General features: G+C 42.4%; 2 protein-coding genes across 2 annotated transcripts in view; one reads left to right on the forward strand and one right to left on the reverse strand.

The window, feature by feature from the left end:
* ube2d2 (ubiquitin-conjugating enzyme E2D 2 (UBC4/5 homolog, yeast)) lies at positions 1-8,709 on the reverse strand. Its single transcript, XM_086306695.1, has 7 exons — positions 8,431-8,709; positions 5,973-6,036; positions 3,472-3,503; positions 3,231-3,308; positions 2,975-3,080; positions 2,522-2,615; positions 1-1,241 (listed from the first exon to the last, which is right to left on the reverse strand). The coding sequence occupies exons 1-7, from the start codon at positions 8,452-8,454 to the stop codon at positions 1,196-1,198; spliced, it is 444 nt and encodes a 147-aa protein (XP_086162821.1). The 5' UTR covers positions 8,455-8,709; the 3' UTR covers positions 1-1,195.
* Positions 8,710-10,345: 1,636 nt separating this feature from the next.
* LOC147337592 (protein phosphatase 3 catalytic subunit alpha-like) overlaps positions 10,346-20,044 on the forward strand; it is a 49,447-nt gene continuing 39,748 nt past the window's right edge. The window contains exon 1 of the mRNA XM_086306735.1: positions 10,346-10,428. The gene's annotated coding sequence lies outside the window, so the exon portion shown is untranslated. The remainder of the gene's footprint in view (positions 10,429-20,044) is intronic.

Genomic DNA, 20,044 nt, shown 5'->3' on the forward strand with positions numbered 1-20,044 from the left:
TTTTTATTACACAGTTTAATCAACACACAAAGCTCAACGAGCCTCTCAGGTAATTCAATATACAGAGGTTTTGTGCAAGAAGAGTGGGTTCTCCTCGCACCCAGAGCCCAAGCCAGTCCCATAGCCATTTAAGATGTTAGCCTCTAATTTAACAATAGCAAAAAAAAACAAACAAAAAAAGAAAGATAAAAGCAAACTAAAGAATTATGGGGTGGGAAATAAAAACACAGGTTAAACTAAGAAAAAAAATGAATTGCTTAAATACCTGGTCCAGAACCTCCACTTTTTGTGAATAAAGAAACGATGGTGGTGAGGGTGACATGGGGGTTACAGTTGTGTGTGCATGTGTGTGTGTGTGTGTGTGTGTGTGTGTGTGTGTACAAAGGGGTCAACTTGGGTGAGGGAAGATTGGGGGAGGGAGGAATGAGGAACAGGAGGTGTGGGGATAAATTCAAGTCCTTTCATAGAATCCAACAGAAGACCAAAAATAGGCTGCGTGTAATTTTTTTCCATGTTACATAGCCTTGTATAAAACACAGAGTGCCCTTTGACTACTTCCTTGAAATGTCACCCCTACAGATGGAAATCATTAGGACAACAAAAACAAGAAAGGGTGCAGAGTGTAAAAATCCCTCCATCTTACTGTCCCCTCCCCCTCAAAAATAAAATTAAACTGGAAGATAATGGGGGAAGAAAAAGGTCCCCTCAAAGCTTGACTGGTGCTTAAAGGAATGCTTTTAGTGATGGTGGGTGAGAATGCGGGCGTGCAGGGAATAAACAGGGGAGGGTGGAGGATCGGTGACAGCCCAACCTGCTTGGTGACAAATGGAATACAGAAGTCAGGAGATGGAGGAGGAGTTGGTAGGTGGTGAAAAAGGGGAGATGGGCTTTACCATTGCAAGTTGACAATATGTACACTAGAGGAGGGGTGGGTGAGCTGAGGGGCGGAGGGAGGGAAGGGGTAAAGATAGAGCAAATAGAGGGAGAGAGAGAGAAGGTGGGGCAGAGGGAGTTTTACAGGTACTCTGGTGAAGGGGAGGCGTGGCTCAAAGAAAGCACTCCAATGGAAACCAACAAGATCTTGTTTAAACTTTTCATTTGTTTGTATGGTTTTTTTGTTTGTTTTCTCTTTACGTCTGAAGCTCCCCTAGCCTTTACGTCGTAGAGGTGGTTGGCCATGTTTCCACCCCCAACACTACATTGCATACTTTTGTGTCCATTCCCGAGCTATTTTGTTGTACCTGTGAACAAGAAAGAAAAAAAAAAAAAAAGAGAAAGAGAGGAGAGTGGTCAGTTTTAACTTAGTGAAGGATCAACATGTTGAACACTTGTAGTCAATCTGCACCACTGCCTTTACTCTGACTGGTCCCATCAACGTGTCTGAAACGGGGAGCCCGAATTAGAGCAGATGCTCCCCGAAGTCTGAATCGCAACGAGTGTGGCCGCATCACGTTTCTGTTGCGACGTCACCGTGACTGTTCAAAACTTGCTTGCACTTTCAACAATTTAATTGGCCATCCACTGCCTGTCACTAAACCTGCACAGCAATTAGGTTTTTGTCAGAGTGCATCAAGCTGGGGAGAAGCCAAAGAGGAGGGCAGAAATTTCATGAGCGAATGGCACAGAGCAGACACATCGTCCTCATTTTACATCGTAGGCTCAGACGAGTGCCATTCTCCTTTCTGTCACGATAAAGATGTTTAGCTTCATATGAAATCCCTCAGAAATAAATGTGTAAAGTTACTGAAAGAGTTGTGACTTAATTTGTTCATTCACATAAAATGTAATTTTTTTATTTTTTATTTACTGTGGACCCATTGTAAGATTTTATTATTTTTTATAGTAGATATTTATATATATATATAAAAAAAGGACCTTTTCTGCCATTTAGTCATTTATCTACTACTTAATTACTTTGATGTAGCACAAATGACCATGGGGAGCTCTTTGGGTCTTTATAAAAGTTCCAAGTTATGAAAATAGTTAAAATCCAAAATATATGCAATATTTCATACTTTCCAGAGCCAGTGGGCCAAATTGGGAGTCTTTGTTGAGCCAATTCTGGCTCTCCGGCCTTATCGATCAATCGTTAATTTCACAGGTAGCAAATTCTGATCGTCTCAACGGGGTGACAACTCCAGAAAGGTGGCATGTCTGTGCCCCAATGTTTGCATTCATTCACCCTCACGCATGACTAATCAAAAAGCTCAAGTTTCACACGCTCTAACATTAAACAGCCTTCTTGACCATAGCCTGTATATAAAAGTTGGACATGGCCACAGAGGATATTTGCCCATTATGAAGCCCCGAGTTAGGTTTGCTGTTGCTGTCTGGGTGTTTCGAAACCAAATGTGGGGAGTGAGTGACACATCTGAACCTCACTGTTAACTGTGCGGCTATTTTAAAGACTCGTGGTGACAGTTTCAATTTTTTCTGTTATGTCACACACTGTTAGCAACAGTGTTACTAGCAACAATCTGAAAAGGCACATGAAAGCAAACTATTCATGCAAACAACTCACTTTTCCCTGTCAGTCTTGTAGATGCGGGCGATCTCGGGTACTAATGGGTCGTCCGGGTTTGGGTCGCACAGCAGAGAGCAGATGGACAGGAGAACTGGAACAGACCACACAAAAGGTTAAGAGTTCTCACACATAAAAACTGACATTTTCAGAGTTTGGATACATTTTCCTTTGGATGACCCTCACATGCTAGCATGTCCCATCTATTCCACTTCTGATCATAAACATAATTGGTCTACAAAAACACTCACAGTGCATGAGGGACGCTATTTGTGTAAACCACTGTATTAGCTCAAGGACCATCTCTGACATTCACTGAGATAGTGCTGCGCCAGTTTAAATCAAGGACCTCTGCCACAGGAATGCATTTGGAGGTAGCGCTTTCACGAGAGAAAAAAAAAGAAGAAAACGGGGCGTTTCTCTTTTACTCTGCAGCCAGAAACATCTCCTTACCTTTGGAGATGGTGAGAGCCGGAGACCATTGTGATCGCAGGATGTCAAGACAGATGCTGCCGTTGCTGTTGATATTTGGGTGGTAGATTCTTGTGGTAAATGCAACCTGAAAACAGATGAATGGGGGGAGCCAAGAAAGAGGGGGAGACGGCAGAAAGCTGAACGACGTAAAGCTGTGGCACGCTTTAACGGGCAAGAGGAACTTAGGCACCCTCTGTTTATGAAAAGCTACTTCTTTGCATGCTCTGGTGCTCACCTTTGGCGGTTTGAAGGGGTAGTCTGTGGGGAAGTGTATGGTCAAGAAGAAAACCCCGCTCTGGTAAGGACTGTCATTCTGAAGGAGAGAGAAGCCCAATGGGCTTCATTACAATTATGGTATAAAAGGAAACAGGCAGGTAGAAAACTTATAGTGAGAACAATTCAGAGTCGTGCGCATGTACGTGAATTTCCCATAAACCTAAAGCAACGGTTAAAGCTGTGACTGTGTGAGTACTTACGGGTCCCATTATTGTGGCTTGCCAGTGAAACACTGAAACAAAAAAGGAGAAATTTGTTATGAAACTGAGGACATGATGTGTGTCTGGGAAGTGTTAGAATAAATAATGCCACATGAAGCGTGCCTGTTTATTTATACAGTTGAGTAACAGGCTTTAAATAAAGTGCAGCTGAGGACAGTCTTTTCTTAATTAGAAATGACTACATATACACTTGCAGCACATGAATAACACTAACCTGCTGCTTCAGAGGAAATTAATAAACAAGAAGTGATTTTTTTTTAAAGAGCTTGGATAACCACCAAAACAAACCACTGTAATCTGACTGTGATCTTTTAAACCTGTCCAATTCAAGCATCCTGTCTGAGGAGAAATGTCACATTTGTGAAGAAAGCCACAATAACTGCATTTCACAAGAGACACCGTCTTGGTTTTTTTGATGTTGATGGCAGGAAGCGATGTGTACAGCAAACAAATAAAAAGTTCTGCTACTGATTTTTTCCCCGCACAAGTACAAAAGTTAGACGCTATCGTGCACAAACACAGACTGCACACCAAAATCCCAGGATGCAGTGCTTACGGGATCCACACTATGATTGTGTCATTAAAATGTCAGACTTTAAAACAAAGGAAAAACTCCTCAGACGGTTGTTGTGATCTTGACAGCATGCAGACACGTATGGACGTGTCCTGCGCGTGCGGTCCTAAGATAAAAATCAAATGTTTTTGTTTTGACTGGAACCTAAATGCAACATCCCCCCTCACACACGCACACACAAAGGATATTAACACATTCATGGGTTAGTCTTGAGTTTCAACACAACATATTCATATTTCATTTAATAATCTTCAAGGAATCTTGCACATAAGTTTTGTTGTTTTAAAGAATAGTTTCAATAAATAATTTAGGAACAGATATCAATATGCAAAAATCAGTCTGAAGACATGAAAACAGACTAAAGAAACAAAGCATGTAGATTGTTTCCTAAAAACAATACAACATATTAGAGCAGCTGCACTGTACACCCTGTGACGATTCTGGTTATGTATGCAGACGTCACAAACCTCAAACATGAGACAACAGCGTGGGTGTCGGTCTCTTGTTGAACCCAGGTGTTGCACTCAGGATGTGTCGGGCAGGCAGCCGCCGCATTACTACTCCTGGCTAAGTTTGCGTCAACCTCTGTGCAATGACTGGGGCAGCACGTAATTTGCAAGTCCATGAGTTCATATTTAAATCAGCGTGCATACACTTAATATAGTCACTCTGTCTATTTTTTTTTTTAAACATCCTAAATACAATCTGTCTGTGTTTATTCATGCTACTTGTTCTAAACATACCCATCTAGGGCAATTATTATTACTCCCACACTATCATTCATAAAAGACATGATTATAAAGGATTACAGCTATATGTAAAAACACTGCTGTATTACCAAGACAGAATAAGAGCAATCGTTAAATGGACTTAAATATCAAGGCACATCATCAGAGCGATTAACTGAATGTATCTGTTTGTGTATATAGCACGGGACAGCGTCAGATCTACCACAATACAAGATCTTAATGTATCAAAATATTTCTTAAAAGCAACTAACTAAACTGGACGCTGGTCATTAAAAACTACAGTTTGGATTTTGACGTTACAGCAGGGTCAAGACCAAGTTGATGAGATCGAGCCAAAGTGAAAATTCCAAAATTATGCAGGCATTTAAGTGTCTGGATTTACTGACACTTAAACCTCAGGTCACAAGATTGTGGACACTGTGGTTTAGGACTGAGTGACTTATTGATCAAACCAGAAACGCATCAAAGAGAAAGTGTTAAACTGCTCACTAAACATTTTCCTTCAGTACAAAAAAAATCCCCATATCATCAAAGTTTTTCAATATTCTGAACTTTTCTTTTTTTTTTAACTCTGCACACAAATTTTAGCATTAGGACCAAATTTTGTTTAATTAACCTGCAATAATAGAAGCACCTTGGGAGTTTTACATACAACATTTAAAGTACTGGTTACAAGGAAACATTGACAAACATACTGCAGGGCTAAGTTCAGTTCAGTTAATGCCTTCTGCATTTCATTATTGGTTCAGTCTATGAGATTAAAAAAAGAAATCTGAACTCTGATTTACTCCCAACATTACAAAAGAAAAAATACCCTTGCTGTGAAAGTAAAAGTAAAACCTACATGAAGCAATACAGTGGGTTATGCTTTTATAATTACCCAGAAATCTTCACAATAGGAGCTGCAGGTATTTCCTGGATGTGAGCTCTAAGAATAACCTTCAAGCAGAAACGAACACTAATTTAATCTATTTTATAGATGTTGGTCTTCATGGATCTGTCATTGATTCCTATGTCATATGCGAGTATAATTTGATGATTGAAAAATGATTTGGTCACATAAGATTATGAATAAGTTCAAATAAAAAGCGGGAAAGGGTTCTGAATCCTGCTTACACACAGCTAACGTGACACTGTGGGTTTAAATGTTGACTTACTGTCATCTCCTACTGGTCCTGCAGAACACTGGGCTGGTGGGTCCCGTGCCAAGTCGTTCAACTCCTGAGACAAACCAAAGAGATGTGAGTTGTTTGGGTCCGGCCATACAGCGAAGCATTAAATAGACCATAAAAACTAAGAACAGATAAGAGGGCTAAAAACACCAGCATCTGCATACAGGATAGCATTCACTGATGAAAGTGTCCTGTTTATCTTTTGTGTCACATCAGTATTGTGCCAGATAAGAGTCCAGACAGTGTGTTTAAGAGGTGAATGACATTTATTTCTTTGTAATTAAGTAGGGCCAAATGAAGAAAAAAATAAGAATAATATAAAGTAATTGATTTTAATATTTTCCATTTTGAAAATAAATTTAAAATGTTAAAGATTGAAGTCAACTCCCTGAGTTCATCAAAGGGTGTTAGGAAAGTGTGGAAGGTTTAAGGTGAACCTGCCAAACTGCATCTCAACCTTTTAGCTACAATGTATAGAACAGAGCACTTTGCTGTTTTCTTCTTCTTCTTCTTCTCTGTGTGAGGTCCAAGCAGTCTATACATTAACAGAGAAAATGTCCTCATTTCTAAAACACGATTATCAGTGTATTTTGACTTGTCTCAGAAATTCAACTTAATCGTTAAGAATATATCCTTCTAATATACACATTTTTAAAGTTCCCTTCAACAATCCTCCGAATAAACTGAAAGAAGAGATGATAAAAAAACAAATAACAAAGAAGGAGCAAGCAGAAATATCAGGTTTAGCCAGGTTGTTTTACAAACACCAATATCGGGCTATTAATTAAACAATCAGCGCAACCCCAATCTAAAGAACAGAGAGAAAAAGGAAATGCAACATAAAAATAACCACACAAGAATTTCCTCTGTTTAAGCATGTGTTTGGGGTGGGCACAAAAAAAAGAGCTTCAATAATCTTATAGAGGCTGTTCTACTTACTACTTCCTCTGCTCACCAGGAGCTCTGTCTTGTTTTCAGACAGCTCCTGAGGCCGGTGCCACAGCCATAAAGGCTCCCTGCTACAGTAACTCTCAAAGCATTTCCCGGTGACACAACAACACTACTATAGCACCCCGAGCCTTTGCTTATGGCACTGACCGCTATTACGTAACTGCCTTTCTCCAGGTAGAGCGGCTAACACACGTACACCCAAACCGAGATCACGATAATTTGACAAAGCTTTTACTATAGCCCACACAGCCGTGTAAACTGGTTAGCTCGCAGTAAACGGTATGCTGGTAACGTTAGCTTAGCGTAAACGCTAACCTCTCCGGCTCGACAGCAGCACAGGATGTCATGTAAGAGAAACATGAAGCGAGCTGCCTGGCCAAATTATGACATGCCTTTATGCTACGTGGGGAATTAATTGCAACAGGACCAAACAACGCGGAGCTAACTCAATCAGACGAGCGGCACAATAACGATTATAGGGCTCGCCTGCTATCAGCAACATGCCATCAAAGGCGAACAACGCGTGGGGCCTGTTTTTACAACACCGACTCGCTGCTAACATTAACAAGAATTTCCTTATGTACTGCTTCTCCCGTTGAGCCATAAGCATGTTCAATGCAAACAATAACATGGCTGCTTTGACATGACTACTGCGAAAACCTGCAGGTTATGAATTAAGATGACAATATACAGTTAACGAAAAAAAAAACGGGGAGGAGGTACATGCTCGCTTCCGATATAGCGATCATTATGTTTGAACTTTTACTGTTCCTCTAACAACAGCAAATGATCGGGTATTTAAATGGCTAGCGACAAAGAAGCCGTCCGTCCTTTAATTAAATAAGCTCTGGACTCCTGAGCTAGCCGTTACCGCTAGCCGGATAACTTCAGTTATCTGTCAAATCAAATAGCGGGTTAAGTAAACGAAAGCCGCCGTGTTGAATAATGTTAGCTACGTAGGCTGCCGTTTATATCGACTAATGAAGACATATCTGATAGCATATCGTGAAAACTGCCGCTAGTTTACTATAAAGATAGAAATGCAGTGGGCTAGCCTGCATCCAAACTAGCCAACAACCGGGAGAGATAATGTTAGCCAGCAGCAGCTAACACACCACTAATACCATTAACTAGTGACAACCATGGCAAGCTAAACATCTTTTTATACGCGGTATCGAATACATTCTTAATGAACCGAAACAGATTGTGAAGCTATGTGACACAACCAAGAACAGCTAACACAGCCAATGGTGGAGTTGGCCCATTTGTAGCAGCACTGAAAGGCGGCGCATTGCTGCTCTCAGTGTCGCCGCTCGCTATTCAGACTCACAGACCGTTAGCTGCCAGCTCAAACCTAACTTGAATAAATAGATCCGTTTTTCAAATTATTGTCAGTACAACTAATCTGCCGGACAAGCATCCGCTAGACAACCTTGGAATTAGATCTATAACCAAACTGCGAAATCCTGGGCCTCGCCGTTCACTTCCTTACCTTGTGAATTCTTTTCAGAGCCATTGTTGTGCTAGCGCTTCTGACAGGGAAAACGTGCGATTAAAATGGCGATTGATATCACTGTCCGTTAGTAATACTACGATTTAGCTGTCATATAAGATCGTTACTCTACATATAATTAACTGGTTGCTACCAGAAAGAACCACCAAGCAAATTTTGAGGCGAAACTGAAAGATAGAAGCGGTAGAACCGCGGTCCTTCCTCCTACTGCAGCGGCTACCAAATCACTGCGGCCTGTGTTCTGCTAGCAGCAAAGACGGCAACACTTCCGAATTCCGTTTTTCACAATTAAACCACGACCATCTAAAGGTGACACAACTACCTTGCTCTCCTCCATCCTCATATAACACAAAAGTAAATCCGCTTTTTCACTGTTACATGTTTACAGTCTCATAGGAAACGCCTTTAAATTAATATTCTGACAGGCTTTTCTGTGCAATGTCCCCAAAGAAGCATCCTTTTCCTAGGATGGAAGTAAACCTTTACTTTATTCATGCATAGAATTATTTGGGCTGCAAACATGATTACTATACTTCCATACAACAATTTGCAGTGATATTAACAGTAAAAAGATGACACATCTGAAAAGTTGGACCATGGAATACTTGGCACTTCCGTAAACCTCTCTAAAAAAACGTGAAGACAAGTCTGTGTGTGTGTGTGTGTGTGTGTGTGTGTGTGTGTGTGTGTGTGTTCTTTGATTTTCTCAACAACAATTCATGCCCTGTTTGGATGTGTCAGAAAACATCCACTGCAACAGCACCATCCATGTAAAGCTTGCCGCAGCTGTTCAAGGCATAGATTCAAGAATGAGCACACTTGCAGTTGAACAGTCAAAACAAATATGTTTTTTAATGCTATATTTTATTAGGTTAAAAAAGTCATTGGTGGAAAAAAAATGTTTAAGAGAATTCATTAGAACTTTTCTCAACCTTTGAAGAATTTTCCCAGTTTAAACAGTATTTATTTCCAGTTTATTTCGCTAAGAAAAATTAAGAAAAGAAAAACTGGCCGCCACACAGTCTTAGAGAATTGTCCAGCTGCAGTGAGATTCAATATCCCAAGCTCAGGACAGGAGATTTCATTTTATCCTGAATTAAGAAAAAAACCTAAACAATTTTATAAAATGTTGTGGAGGGCCGCCTTTGAGAGCAGGAGTATTTAAACAGTAATCCAATATCTGTTAACACCGCAAATTATAAGTCTTTTCACACATGTACAACTATTTTACATCAACAAAAGCAATCTGGCTGGTTTACCAAGCTCAAGACTTCAAAAGCTGGGAGCAGCTGTCTATTTTCTGTCCCCACACAATCATTATATTTTGGATAGACTAGCAGGATTTATTGTCCATTTCCGGACAGAGCCTGAACTATTCAAAAATGACAGTTGATTGTATAATTTACTTCTTTCCTTTTCTGAGATCAGTAATACTCAAATATTCAGTGGCTTAAAACTGCGGTCCCCAACCCCCGGGCCTCGGACGGGTACCGGTCCGTGAGTCGTTTGGTACCGGGCCGCGAGAGTTGAGGTTCAGGTGTGAAATGTATAGTTTTCAGGGTTTTTATCGGTTTTCAGCGTTATTTTGTTATCGTTTTTATCGTTTACTCGGCTTTCCTTGGTCTTTTCACGTGTGTTATGAATAAATCTTCTTTTTTTCGGTATGGGTACTAGTTTTATTTTGTTGTATTTATTCGCGACACCTTAAAGGCCGGTCCGTGAAAATATTGTCGTGCATAAACCGGTCCGTGGCGCAAAAAAGGTTGGGGACCGCTGGCTTAAAACATTTTGAAAATGTTTTTTTTTAAACCTTTATTCTGAAAGCAATTTTCAAACCGGAAATAGTGTTGTTGGCTCGCTTTTTCACTGCGTTACCGCTAGGGAACCCCTTCGCTGACATGCGCACCTGAGGGATCGCGGTGCACGCCGCCTACGTAGTGGTGCAACTGGCGTCATTGTGGCTCCCGCCACGCGAGGGTAAGGCTGAACGGGCACGGTCTGGGCTGAGCCAAGATGTCTACCCAGTATATGTCTTTTGCAGTAGGTAAACTCCCGGGACGTGAGACTAAAATGGGTTACAAGAGTTTCAATGTCGTATGCGTCTTCGCAGGCAGTGCAGCAGTTGGTAACATGCTAAAGCCGCTGGCTGTGGCTATAGGTGTAAGTCCACTTTCAGAGGCTTATGTAACAGATAAACTACAGTCTGGGTTTGTTTAGTGCAGAGATATGACTCGCGACTGTGGGTGCGAGCTCGTTGGCGGAGGGCACATAATTGGTTTGTTTAAGCAAGGGAAAAATATATTAGCTGCACAGTAACTGCAGTTTATGTTTGTGCCTTACTTGTGTGGTTTTGTTTTGTTTGTCACGGTAACTCGTTGTTATATCCGTGTGGCACACAATGTTCCGCTTTCTCAGTTCTCAATATTCTTCAGCAGGGGTGTCAAACATAAGGCCCGGGTCCCAGAGTCGGCCTAGCAATGAAGGCCCATTGGACAACTTTGGACAATGTGTATTTGCATTTAAAGCTTTGCCAACTGATAAAGAGCTTCCCCGCACCGCATTCCTACTACATCAGTGTTATTAAGTAATAGATAAACAATAAAGTGATAGATGTTTTTTAGAAATTAGTTTTTTTCCACTATGGGACATTATTAACAAAAACACGGGCAATGAGCTACCAAACGTTTCTATGTAATTTAAAACATTTGCACTGTGTTCCAGATACATCAGACCCAGAAAAAAAAAAAAAAACAGATTTCTTTTGGTTCTTAGCAAAGTAGAGCGATTCAAGTATCACTAGCAATACAGGATAATACTTATGTTATAATGCTTTGATAGATCAAAGTATCTGGGGCTGATCCAACTCCTGAGCAAGAAGTCCGAGTTGAGTGGGAGTTCAACAAAAAACTTCCAACTGGGAACTCGGAATTTCTGACTTTGACTTATTCAGGAATTGGCTATTATTTCTTAGAATTTATACACGAAAAACTTGTTTCCTGCAGCACAATTTGTTTAATATGTAGAAAAACTGAGGCACACAGTTTAAATTGCACTTCTTTTTGTTTCCTGAGAACCGAGGAAACAAGGTAGAGCAGGGCGATATGACCAAAAATATTTATCACAATATACATTTGAAAATTTGAGATAACGATATAACTGACGATATAATTGACACTAGACAAAATACTTTACAACTCCACAACTTTATTAGTGCAAATAAAAATATCAATGTATTTTCGCTTAAACAAGCAGCTGTTTTTTATGTGCATTAAAGTTATCTAAAAATTTAACAGTGCAAATGCAAATTCCTTGCTGACAGTTTAACCAAAAGGCATTTCCAGTGGGAATTGGCCGACATATCCTCAGCATAACCATGTATAATATCCACAAAACTTAAAAAGAGGTTATACACACACACTATACGGTACCATTATGTTGAAGCACAGTACGTATCACTCCGTGAGGCTCCTCCCTATGATAGCCGTAATGCTCCGACAATCCATCGTAGCTTAGCAAAGTCGTACTAAAACATTTGACAGATTTTCGAGCGCCGTGTACATAAAATCGTTTCGAGGTCAGTAAACACAACCAGAATTCATACATAAGGCACACGGGATTATAAGGGGCACTGTCGATTTTCAGATAAATCAAAGGATTGATTTTAAGTGTGCCGTATTTTCCAAAAAACACGGTAATAACGACGGCTCGCTAGCACGCGCTACCAAAAATAGTGCTTTGTTGTGTATCTGATGGACGAAAGCCAAACCAGTTCCACACCACTGAAGTTGCAGCATTTTTACAAACCAGTTCTGGTTCATCTATTTCATTCAACGATCCACTTTCGCCCTTCTCATTCTGTATCGCCACCGTGTTTTTTCCGTCATGTGCGTATGAAAACAAAGGCACTGCGCATGCGCGTTTTACCCGTATTCTATCGCGATATTTCATTTTCTTATTGTTGCCCAACATTATACCGGTATTACCGTGAACGGTATGATATGGCCCAGCCCTAAAACAAGGATCTTTCGGTTTAACTTTTTTTTGTGATGTCCTGCCTATTTGAAGCTAAAAGAGGCCACCCAAACACATGAGATATCATTGGAAAGGCCAGGATGTCATCTTTTGAGCTGGTTCTCAGGAGGATATTGAGACTGTGTAGTTAAACGTCTTTACATTGACAGAATGGGAAGTTTCAGTAATCCAGCCCACTTAAAGATCAAAGTGTCCCACGATGTAAAATGAGTTTGACATTCCTGACCTACAGGATAACCAAGAGACTCTTTCAGGTACAAGTTGTATTAAAGATGTCAAACAGTGGAGGGAAGACCACTGGATTTTGACTTAAAATAAAATAAAACCTGATCTCTTTGTTCGAGGGAAATGTTTTTGTTCTTTTGAAAGCTCGAAAATTAGGCTCTGCATACTCCACCATGGCTATTGTGAGCTCTGGCCTATGTGCAGAGAAAAACATAATCATGTCAAAGTGAATGAAAAATGGTTCCAGTTTGCATTCCAGTAAATGCAAATGACCCTGCGTTTAACTAAGCTCACTGGTTCAAACAGAGCAGGCTCCGTCATGGGTTTTTCAAGAACAAACATGTAGGAACCTACAAAAGTAAAGGAGTCCCAACACAATCAAGCTAATGAATCACTAACTTTTAGTATGAGGTCAAATCAACCGTCTGTCATGAATGGGAGTAGATTTTGAGGAAATTCGGAGGACTTTCTGTAACATTACTGAGCTTCACACCGTAATCAGCATCCAGTAATGGCCTTTTTACGCTCTGACCGATGTCACTAGTTATGTTGTAGTTCTGTTGCTCACTAAAGAGCTACATTCAATAGCTTTAAGAGATATATCACTAAGTATAGCTTCATAATTTTTTCCCTGTATGTTCTCCCCAACAATCAGAGAGAGAAATAGTTATTTTAAAAGAAGCTTTTAAACATTTGATTTCTTATTGGAAGGAAAGCACAGGTGGGGCTGATGTCAGTAATGATGGCTCTGTGTCATGCAGGTGTATGCAAGTGAGCAAATGTACACAATACAAGGACTGGAATGTTTATAAGTGGACTCTGTGATTAACACCATCAATCACACCTCGGTCATTCCTGATGTGACATGTCAAAATATCTGCTGTTGAAACAGCCAATAGCAGCAGACGGGAGTACTGTTTGATTTGCACAACAGTCATCTACACTTGAAGCTCCCCCAAAATAGGAAATGTATCCAAAAACCACATCCAGAGGTGAGCTGGGTTAAAAGTACAGCAGTGTGAATAATGGGCATGGTTTTGAGAGAGAAAGATGGGAAACAGGAGATGAAGACATGCCACTTTAAATCATTTCATGGTTCGATAAGGCCCTCTGACTTTTCATCAGAGTATGCTGATTGCCTTGGCAAACATCAGAAGGACGGCTCAAAGCAAACCTCAGCAGAAGTTTAGCTGAGACAGTTTAAATACAGCTTACAGGCAAGCTAAGCTGTACTCCAAAATGGTCAAATGCAGATAGCATATTTGTATTTTTCACTTGCTGTCAGCCACTGATCTTAGCAGTGCATAGCAGGAATCGGACACACCGAGTTTTACAGACTGTTTACTATACAGGAATATTCACAGATAAGGGGGTGTGTCTGAAGGAGTGGTATACCCCCACCCTGATATATGATAAACCAGGGGTGGGCAACTCCAGGCCTCGAGTGCCGGTGTCCTGCAGGTTTTAGATCTCACCCTGGGTCAACACACCTGACTCAAATGATTAGCTCCTTACCAGGTTTCTGGAGAACTTCAAGACACGCTGGGGAGGTAATTTAGCCATTTAAATCAGCTGTGTTGGATCAAAGACACATCTAAAACCTGCAGGACACCGGCCCTCGAGGCCTGGAGCTGGACACCCCTGTGATAAACCCTCTGACATCTAAGTCATCATCAGATAACCCCAGCTCTAAGCTTAAACCTAACCCTAGGCAGTCAGTATGCGGTGCATATTTATCAAATTATTCTCCTGGGTTTTGGCAGTCAGGGAACAAAGAGTAATTTTCTGACACATGGGATTATCACACATTGTAACTTAGACTTCAGGAGGTTACGGGTGTGATGATTGAATAATACTTCTGAATAATCATTATTTGTAGCTTACATATTTATACATATACAAAGCTGACAAGAAAAAGCAAAGTGGAAATCAGCCCACAGTTTGACTCCTCATCGCTGCCTTTGTTACCTGCTGAAGCAAGTTGTCTTGACTCTTGTAAACCATATCCTCATTTTGGTTCATATCCTCCTGAGAACCGAGGAAAAAAAGAATCTTCCCATTGAACTTTGTCTGTGATTTCCTTCCTCTTTGGAGCTAAAAGAGGCCACCCAGACAGATGAGATATCAATGGTAAGCCCAGGATGTCCTCTATTTAGTACAGTGGGACTTAGTAGGGTAGCTTAAGTAAGTCAAATGATATAGATCAAAAACAGATTTCCATTACAGAGGACATAGATGAATAGGCTGTTTCTCAGTAGGCTATTGATAATAAAAGTGATATGATAAGATGTGTAAATGTTGGTCATATGTTTGCATTGTTGTCTGGATATGTTTTGCTAATTTCTTATGACAGGTAAGAATGTGGTCTGATGCTCTGTTGTGTGTGCTGAACGAATAATCACAGATTCAGCAGGAGGAGCTGGAGCTAATAACCCAGCAGACTCAGGTCCCTTTTATTGGGATTGCATGATATGATTTCATCCTCCCTGAAATAAATTTTAGGCATCGATGGCGGTATAGCAGCAGGTGATGCAGAACCTGGTGAGAGTATGGAGTGGTTGTTGGTTGTTCTTCAGTTACAGTAATATTTAAGGAACCTTGCTCTCGTTGGGAGGAAATGTTTGATGAGCCAGCTCGTTGGGGCCCTGGGCTAAAAGATCTTCCAAATGTGTTCCATTGCTACATCAACAACTATAGTGAGCAACACATGTGGAAAGTTGGCTGTGTTTCCTGCTGCTTCTGTTTAAGGATCTTCATATTTTTTGACTGCTCTGAGGAGTGTAGGCTGTCTGCAGATTAACATTTTCATTTTCAGGATTCATTTTTAAAACTATTCAAACATCACAGATATGCTGAAACAGTGTGTAATTACAACTTTAATAATTATGTGTTAAGTATAACTAAAATGTTATGAGCTATAGCCTATATATATATATATATATATATATATGTATATATATATATATATATAAACAAACACCCAGCACGCCCCTGCGGGCGGTTTATCCTTCAAGCTCGGGTCCTCTACCAGAGGCCTGGGAGCTTGAGGGTCCTGCGCAGTATCTTAGCTGTTCCCAGGACTGCGCTCTTCTGGACAGAGATCTCCGATGTTGTTCCTGGGATCTGCTGGAGCCACTCGCCTAGCTTGGGAGTCACCGCACCTAGTGCTCCGATTACCACGGGGACCACCGTTACCTTCACCCTCCACATCCTCTCGAGCTCTTCTCTGAGCCCTTGGTATTTCTCCAGCTTCTCGTGTTCCTTCTTCCTGATATTGCTGTCATTCGGAACCGCTACATCGATCACTACGGCCATCTTCTTCTGTTTGTCTACCACCACTATGTCCGGTTGGTTAGCCACCACCATTTTGTCCGTCTGTATCTGGAAGTCCCACAGGATCTTAGCTCGGTCATTCTCCACCACCCTTGGGGGCATCTCCCATTTTGACCTCGGGACTTCCAGGTTATACTCGGCACAGATGTTCCTGTACACTATGCCGGCCACTTGGTTATGGCGTTCCATGTATGCCTTGCCTGCTAGCATCTTGCACCCTGCTGTTATGTGCTGGATTGTCTCTGGGGCATCTTTACACAGCCTGCACCTGGGGTCTTGCCTGGTGTGATAGACCCCAGCCTCTATGGATCTTGTGCTCAGAGCTTGTTCTTGTGCTGCCATGATTAGTGCCTCTGTGCTGTCTTTCAGTCCAGCTTTGTCCAGCCACTGGTAGGATTTCTGGATATCAGCCACCTCCTCTATCTGCCGGTGGTACATACCGTGCAGGGGCCTGTCCTTCCATGATGGTTCCTCGTCTCCCTCCTCTTTCTTGGGTTTCTGCTGCCTGAGGTATTCACTGAGCACTCGGTCAGTTGGGGCCATCTTCCTAATGTATTCTTGGATGTTCGTTGTCTCATCCTGGACTGTGGTGCTGACACTCACCAGTCCCCGGCCCCCTTCCTTCCGCTTAGCGTACAGCCTCAGGGTGCTGGATTTGGGGTGAAACCCTCCATGCATGGTAAGGAGCTTTCTTGTCTTTATGTCAGTGGCTTCTATCTCCTCCTTTGGCCAGCCTATTACCCCAGCAGGGTACCTGATCACGGGCAGGGCGTACGTGTTGATGGCCCAGATCTTGTTCTTACCATTCAGCTGACTCCTCAGGACTTGCCTGACCCTCTGCAGGTACTTGGTGGTTGCAGCTTTTCTAGCGGCCTCTTCATGGTTCCCATTCGCCTGTGGGATCCCCAAGTACTTGTAACTGTCCTCTATGTCTGCAATGTTGCCTTCTGGTAGTTCAATCCCCTCAGTTCTGACTACCTTCCCTCTCTTTGTTACCATCCGACTACACTTCTCCAGTCCGAACGACATTCCAATGTCATTGCTGTATAGCCTGGTAGTGTGGATCAGTGAATCGATGTCTCGTTCACTCTTGGCATACAGCTTGATGTCATCCATGTACAGGAGGTGGCTGACAACTGCTCCGTTCTGTAGTCGGTATCCGTAGCCAGTCTTGTTAATGATCTCACTGAGGGGGTTCAGGCCTATGCAGAACAGCAGTGGGGACAGAGCATCTCCTTGGTAGATCCCGCACTTGATGGTGACTTGTGCTATGGGCTTGGAGTTGGCCTCTAGTGTTGTACACCACATCCCCATTGAGTTCCTGATGAAGGCTCTTAGGGTCCCATTGATCTTGTACAATTCTAGGCATTCCAGTATCCAGCTGTGGGGCATTGAGTCATAGGCCTTCTTGTAATCAATCCAGGCAGTGCACAGGTTGGTCAGTCTGGTCTTGCAGTCTCGGCTGATTGTTCTGTCTACCAGTAGCTGGTGTTTTGCGCCTCTGGTATTCTTGCCAATTCCTTTCTGTGTCCCGCTCATGTATTGACCCATGTGCCTGTTCATCTTAGCCGATATGATGCCTGACAGGAGCTTCCATGTAGTACTGAGGCAGGTTATTGGTCGGTAGTTGGAGGGGACCGGTCCCTTCTTGGGGTCCTTGGGGATCAGGACCGTCCGGCCTTCAGTTAGCCATTCCGGGTGTCTCTCGTTAACTAGCAGCTGGTTCATTTGTGCTGCCAGACGCTCGTGGAGTGCAGTCAGCTTCTTCAGCCAGTAGGCGTGAACCATGTCGGGCCCTGGTGCTGTCCAACTCTTCATACTGGAGACCCTTTCTTGGATATCTGCCACTGTGATGGTTACTGGACCCTGTTCAGGGAGGTCGCTGTGGTCAGCCCTCAGATCCTCTAGCCACTGAGCATTGACGTTATGGGTTGCATCCTTCTCCCATATGCTCTTCCAGTATTGCTCCGTCTCCAGCCTTGGTGGTGCTGTTCTCTTATTGTTCCCTTGCCACTGAGAGTACACCTTTGCTGGTTCTGTGGAGAACAGCTGGTTTATTCTCCTGCCTTCTATCTCTCTGGTGTACCTCCTCAAGCGGCTGGCCAAGGCTGTGAGTCTTTGCTTGGCAGTTTCCAAGGCCTCAGGTATGGACAGCTTGCTGTATTTCTTAGGCACCTTATTTGTCGCACCTTTCTGCAACTCCGTTAGTTGGCTAACCTCCCTTCGTGCTACTTTGATCTTGCCCTCTAGCCTCCTTCTCCATGGAGGGTACTGCCCCTTGTCGCTGTTCAACTTGTAGCCAAGCATTACCGACACTAACAAGCTGATCTACAATATATATATATATATATATATATATAGGGGAGGGAGGAGGGAGGACGAGGGAGGGAGGGAGACGAGGAACCATCATGGAAGGACAGGCCCCTGCACGGTATGTACCACCGGCAGATAGAGGAGGTGGCTGATATCCAGAAATCCTACCAGTGGCTGGACAAAGCTGGACTGAAAGACAGCACAGAGGCACTAATCATGGCAGCACAAGAACAAGCTCTGAGCACAAGATCCATAGAGGCTGGGGTCTATCACACCAGGCAAGACCCCAGGTGCAGGCTGTGTAAAGATGCCCCAGAGACAATCCAGCACATAACAGCAGGGTGCAAGATGCTAGCAGGCAAGGCATACATGGAACGCCATAACCAAGTGGCCGGCATAGTGTACAGGAACATCTGTGCCGAGTATAACCTGTTGGGGGAAAACTCTGCAAAAGACCCAGGAGAAATAAAGACACAATGAGACAAAGTTACTTTCTTTATCAAACGTGTACACGGGTGAGCCGCTAAGAACAACTCACACCATGCACAGTGGCTTGGTAATTTTTATAGGCACAGAGCACAGAGACAGTGAGAACAGGATAACAAATAATAAACAGATAAAATAAAACAACTCCATATATGGTGCTAGTCTCGTCAGCAGAGAGCTAGGGAAGATAAAACAATCTAAAACAATATGTCCCAGAAACAAGATGTGTTTGCTGGGAAAGTCTAAAAAGATAATTCTAAACTAATCTAACCATAGGCAGAGGGCAGACAAAGGCATCTTTGTACATTTAAAAGAAGGTAAAGAAACATAGAATCATTTTTCCTGTAACAATTTTTAAAACTATTCAAACATCACAGATATGCTGAAACAGTGTGTAATTACAACTTTAATAATTATGTGTTAAGTATAACTAAAATGTTATGAGCTATAGCCTATATATATATATATATATATATATATATATATATATATATATATATATATATATATATATATATATATATATATATATAGGGGAGGGAGGAGGGAGGACGAGGGAGGGAGGGAGGGAGACGAGGAACCATCATGGAAGGACAGGCCCCTGCACGGTATGTACCACCGGCAGATAGAGGAGGTGGCTGATATCCAGAAATCCTACCAGTGGCTGGACAAAGCTGGACTGAAAGACAGCACAGAGGCACTAATCATGGCAGCACAAGAACAAGCTCTGAGCACAAGATCCATAGAGGCTGGGGTCTATCACACCAGGCAAGACCCCAGGTGCAGGCTGTGTAAAGATGCCCCAGAGACAATCCAGCACATAACAGCAGGGTGCAAGATGCTAGCAGGCAAGGCATACATGGAACGCCATAACCAAGTGGCCGGCATAGTGTACAGGAACATCTGTGCCGAGTATAACCTGGAAGTCCCGAGGTCAAAATGGGAGATGCCCCCAAGGGTGGTGGAGAATGACCGAGCTAAGATCCTGTGGGACTTCCAGATACAGACGGACAAAATGGTGGTGGCTAACCAACCGGACATAGTGGTGGTAGACAAACAGAAGAAGACGGCCGTAGTGATTGATGTAGCGGTTCCGAATGACAGCAATATCAGGAAGAAGGAACACGAGAAGCTGGAGAAATACCAAGGGCTCAGAGAAGAGCTCGAGAGGATGTGGAGGGTGAAGGTAACGGTGGTCCCCGTG

The sequence above is a fragment of the Aulonocara sp. 'chitande type north' Nkhata Bay genome, linkage group LG2, assembly GCF_057382095.1.
Source record: "Aulonocara sp. 'chitande type north' Nkhata Bay isolate Kocher_YH1m ecotype deep benthic linkage group LG2, A_spYH_male_GT1.1, whole genome shotgun sequence".
Taxonomy (NCBI): domain Eukaryota; kingdom Metazoa; phylum Chordata; class Actinopteri; order Cichliformes; family Cichlidae; genus Aulonocara; species Aulonocara sp. 'chitande type north' Nkhata Bay.

Coding starts and splice junctions, on each gene's coding strand:
- ube2d2 (XM_086306695.1), bottom strand. CDS start 8,454: ATGGCTCTGAAAAGAATTCACAAG. Junction 3,309..3,471: donor AAGCCACAATAATGGGACCC/GTAAGTACTCAC, acceptor TCTCTCCTTCAG/AATGACAGTCCTTACCAGAG. Junction 1,242..2,521: donor TACAAGACTGACAGGGAAAA/GTGAGTTGTTTG, acceptor TCTTGTTCACAG/GTACAACAAAATAGCTCGGG.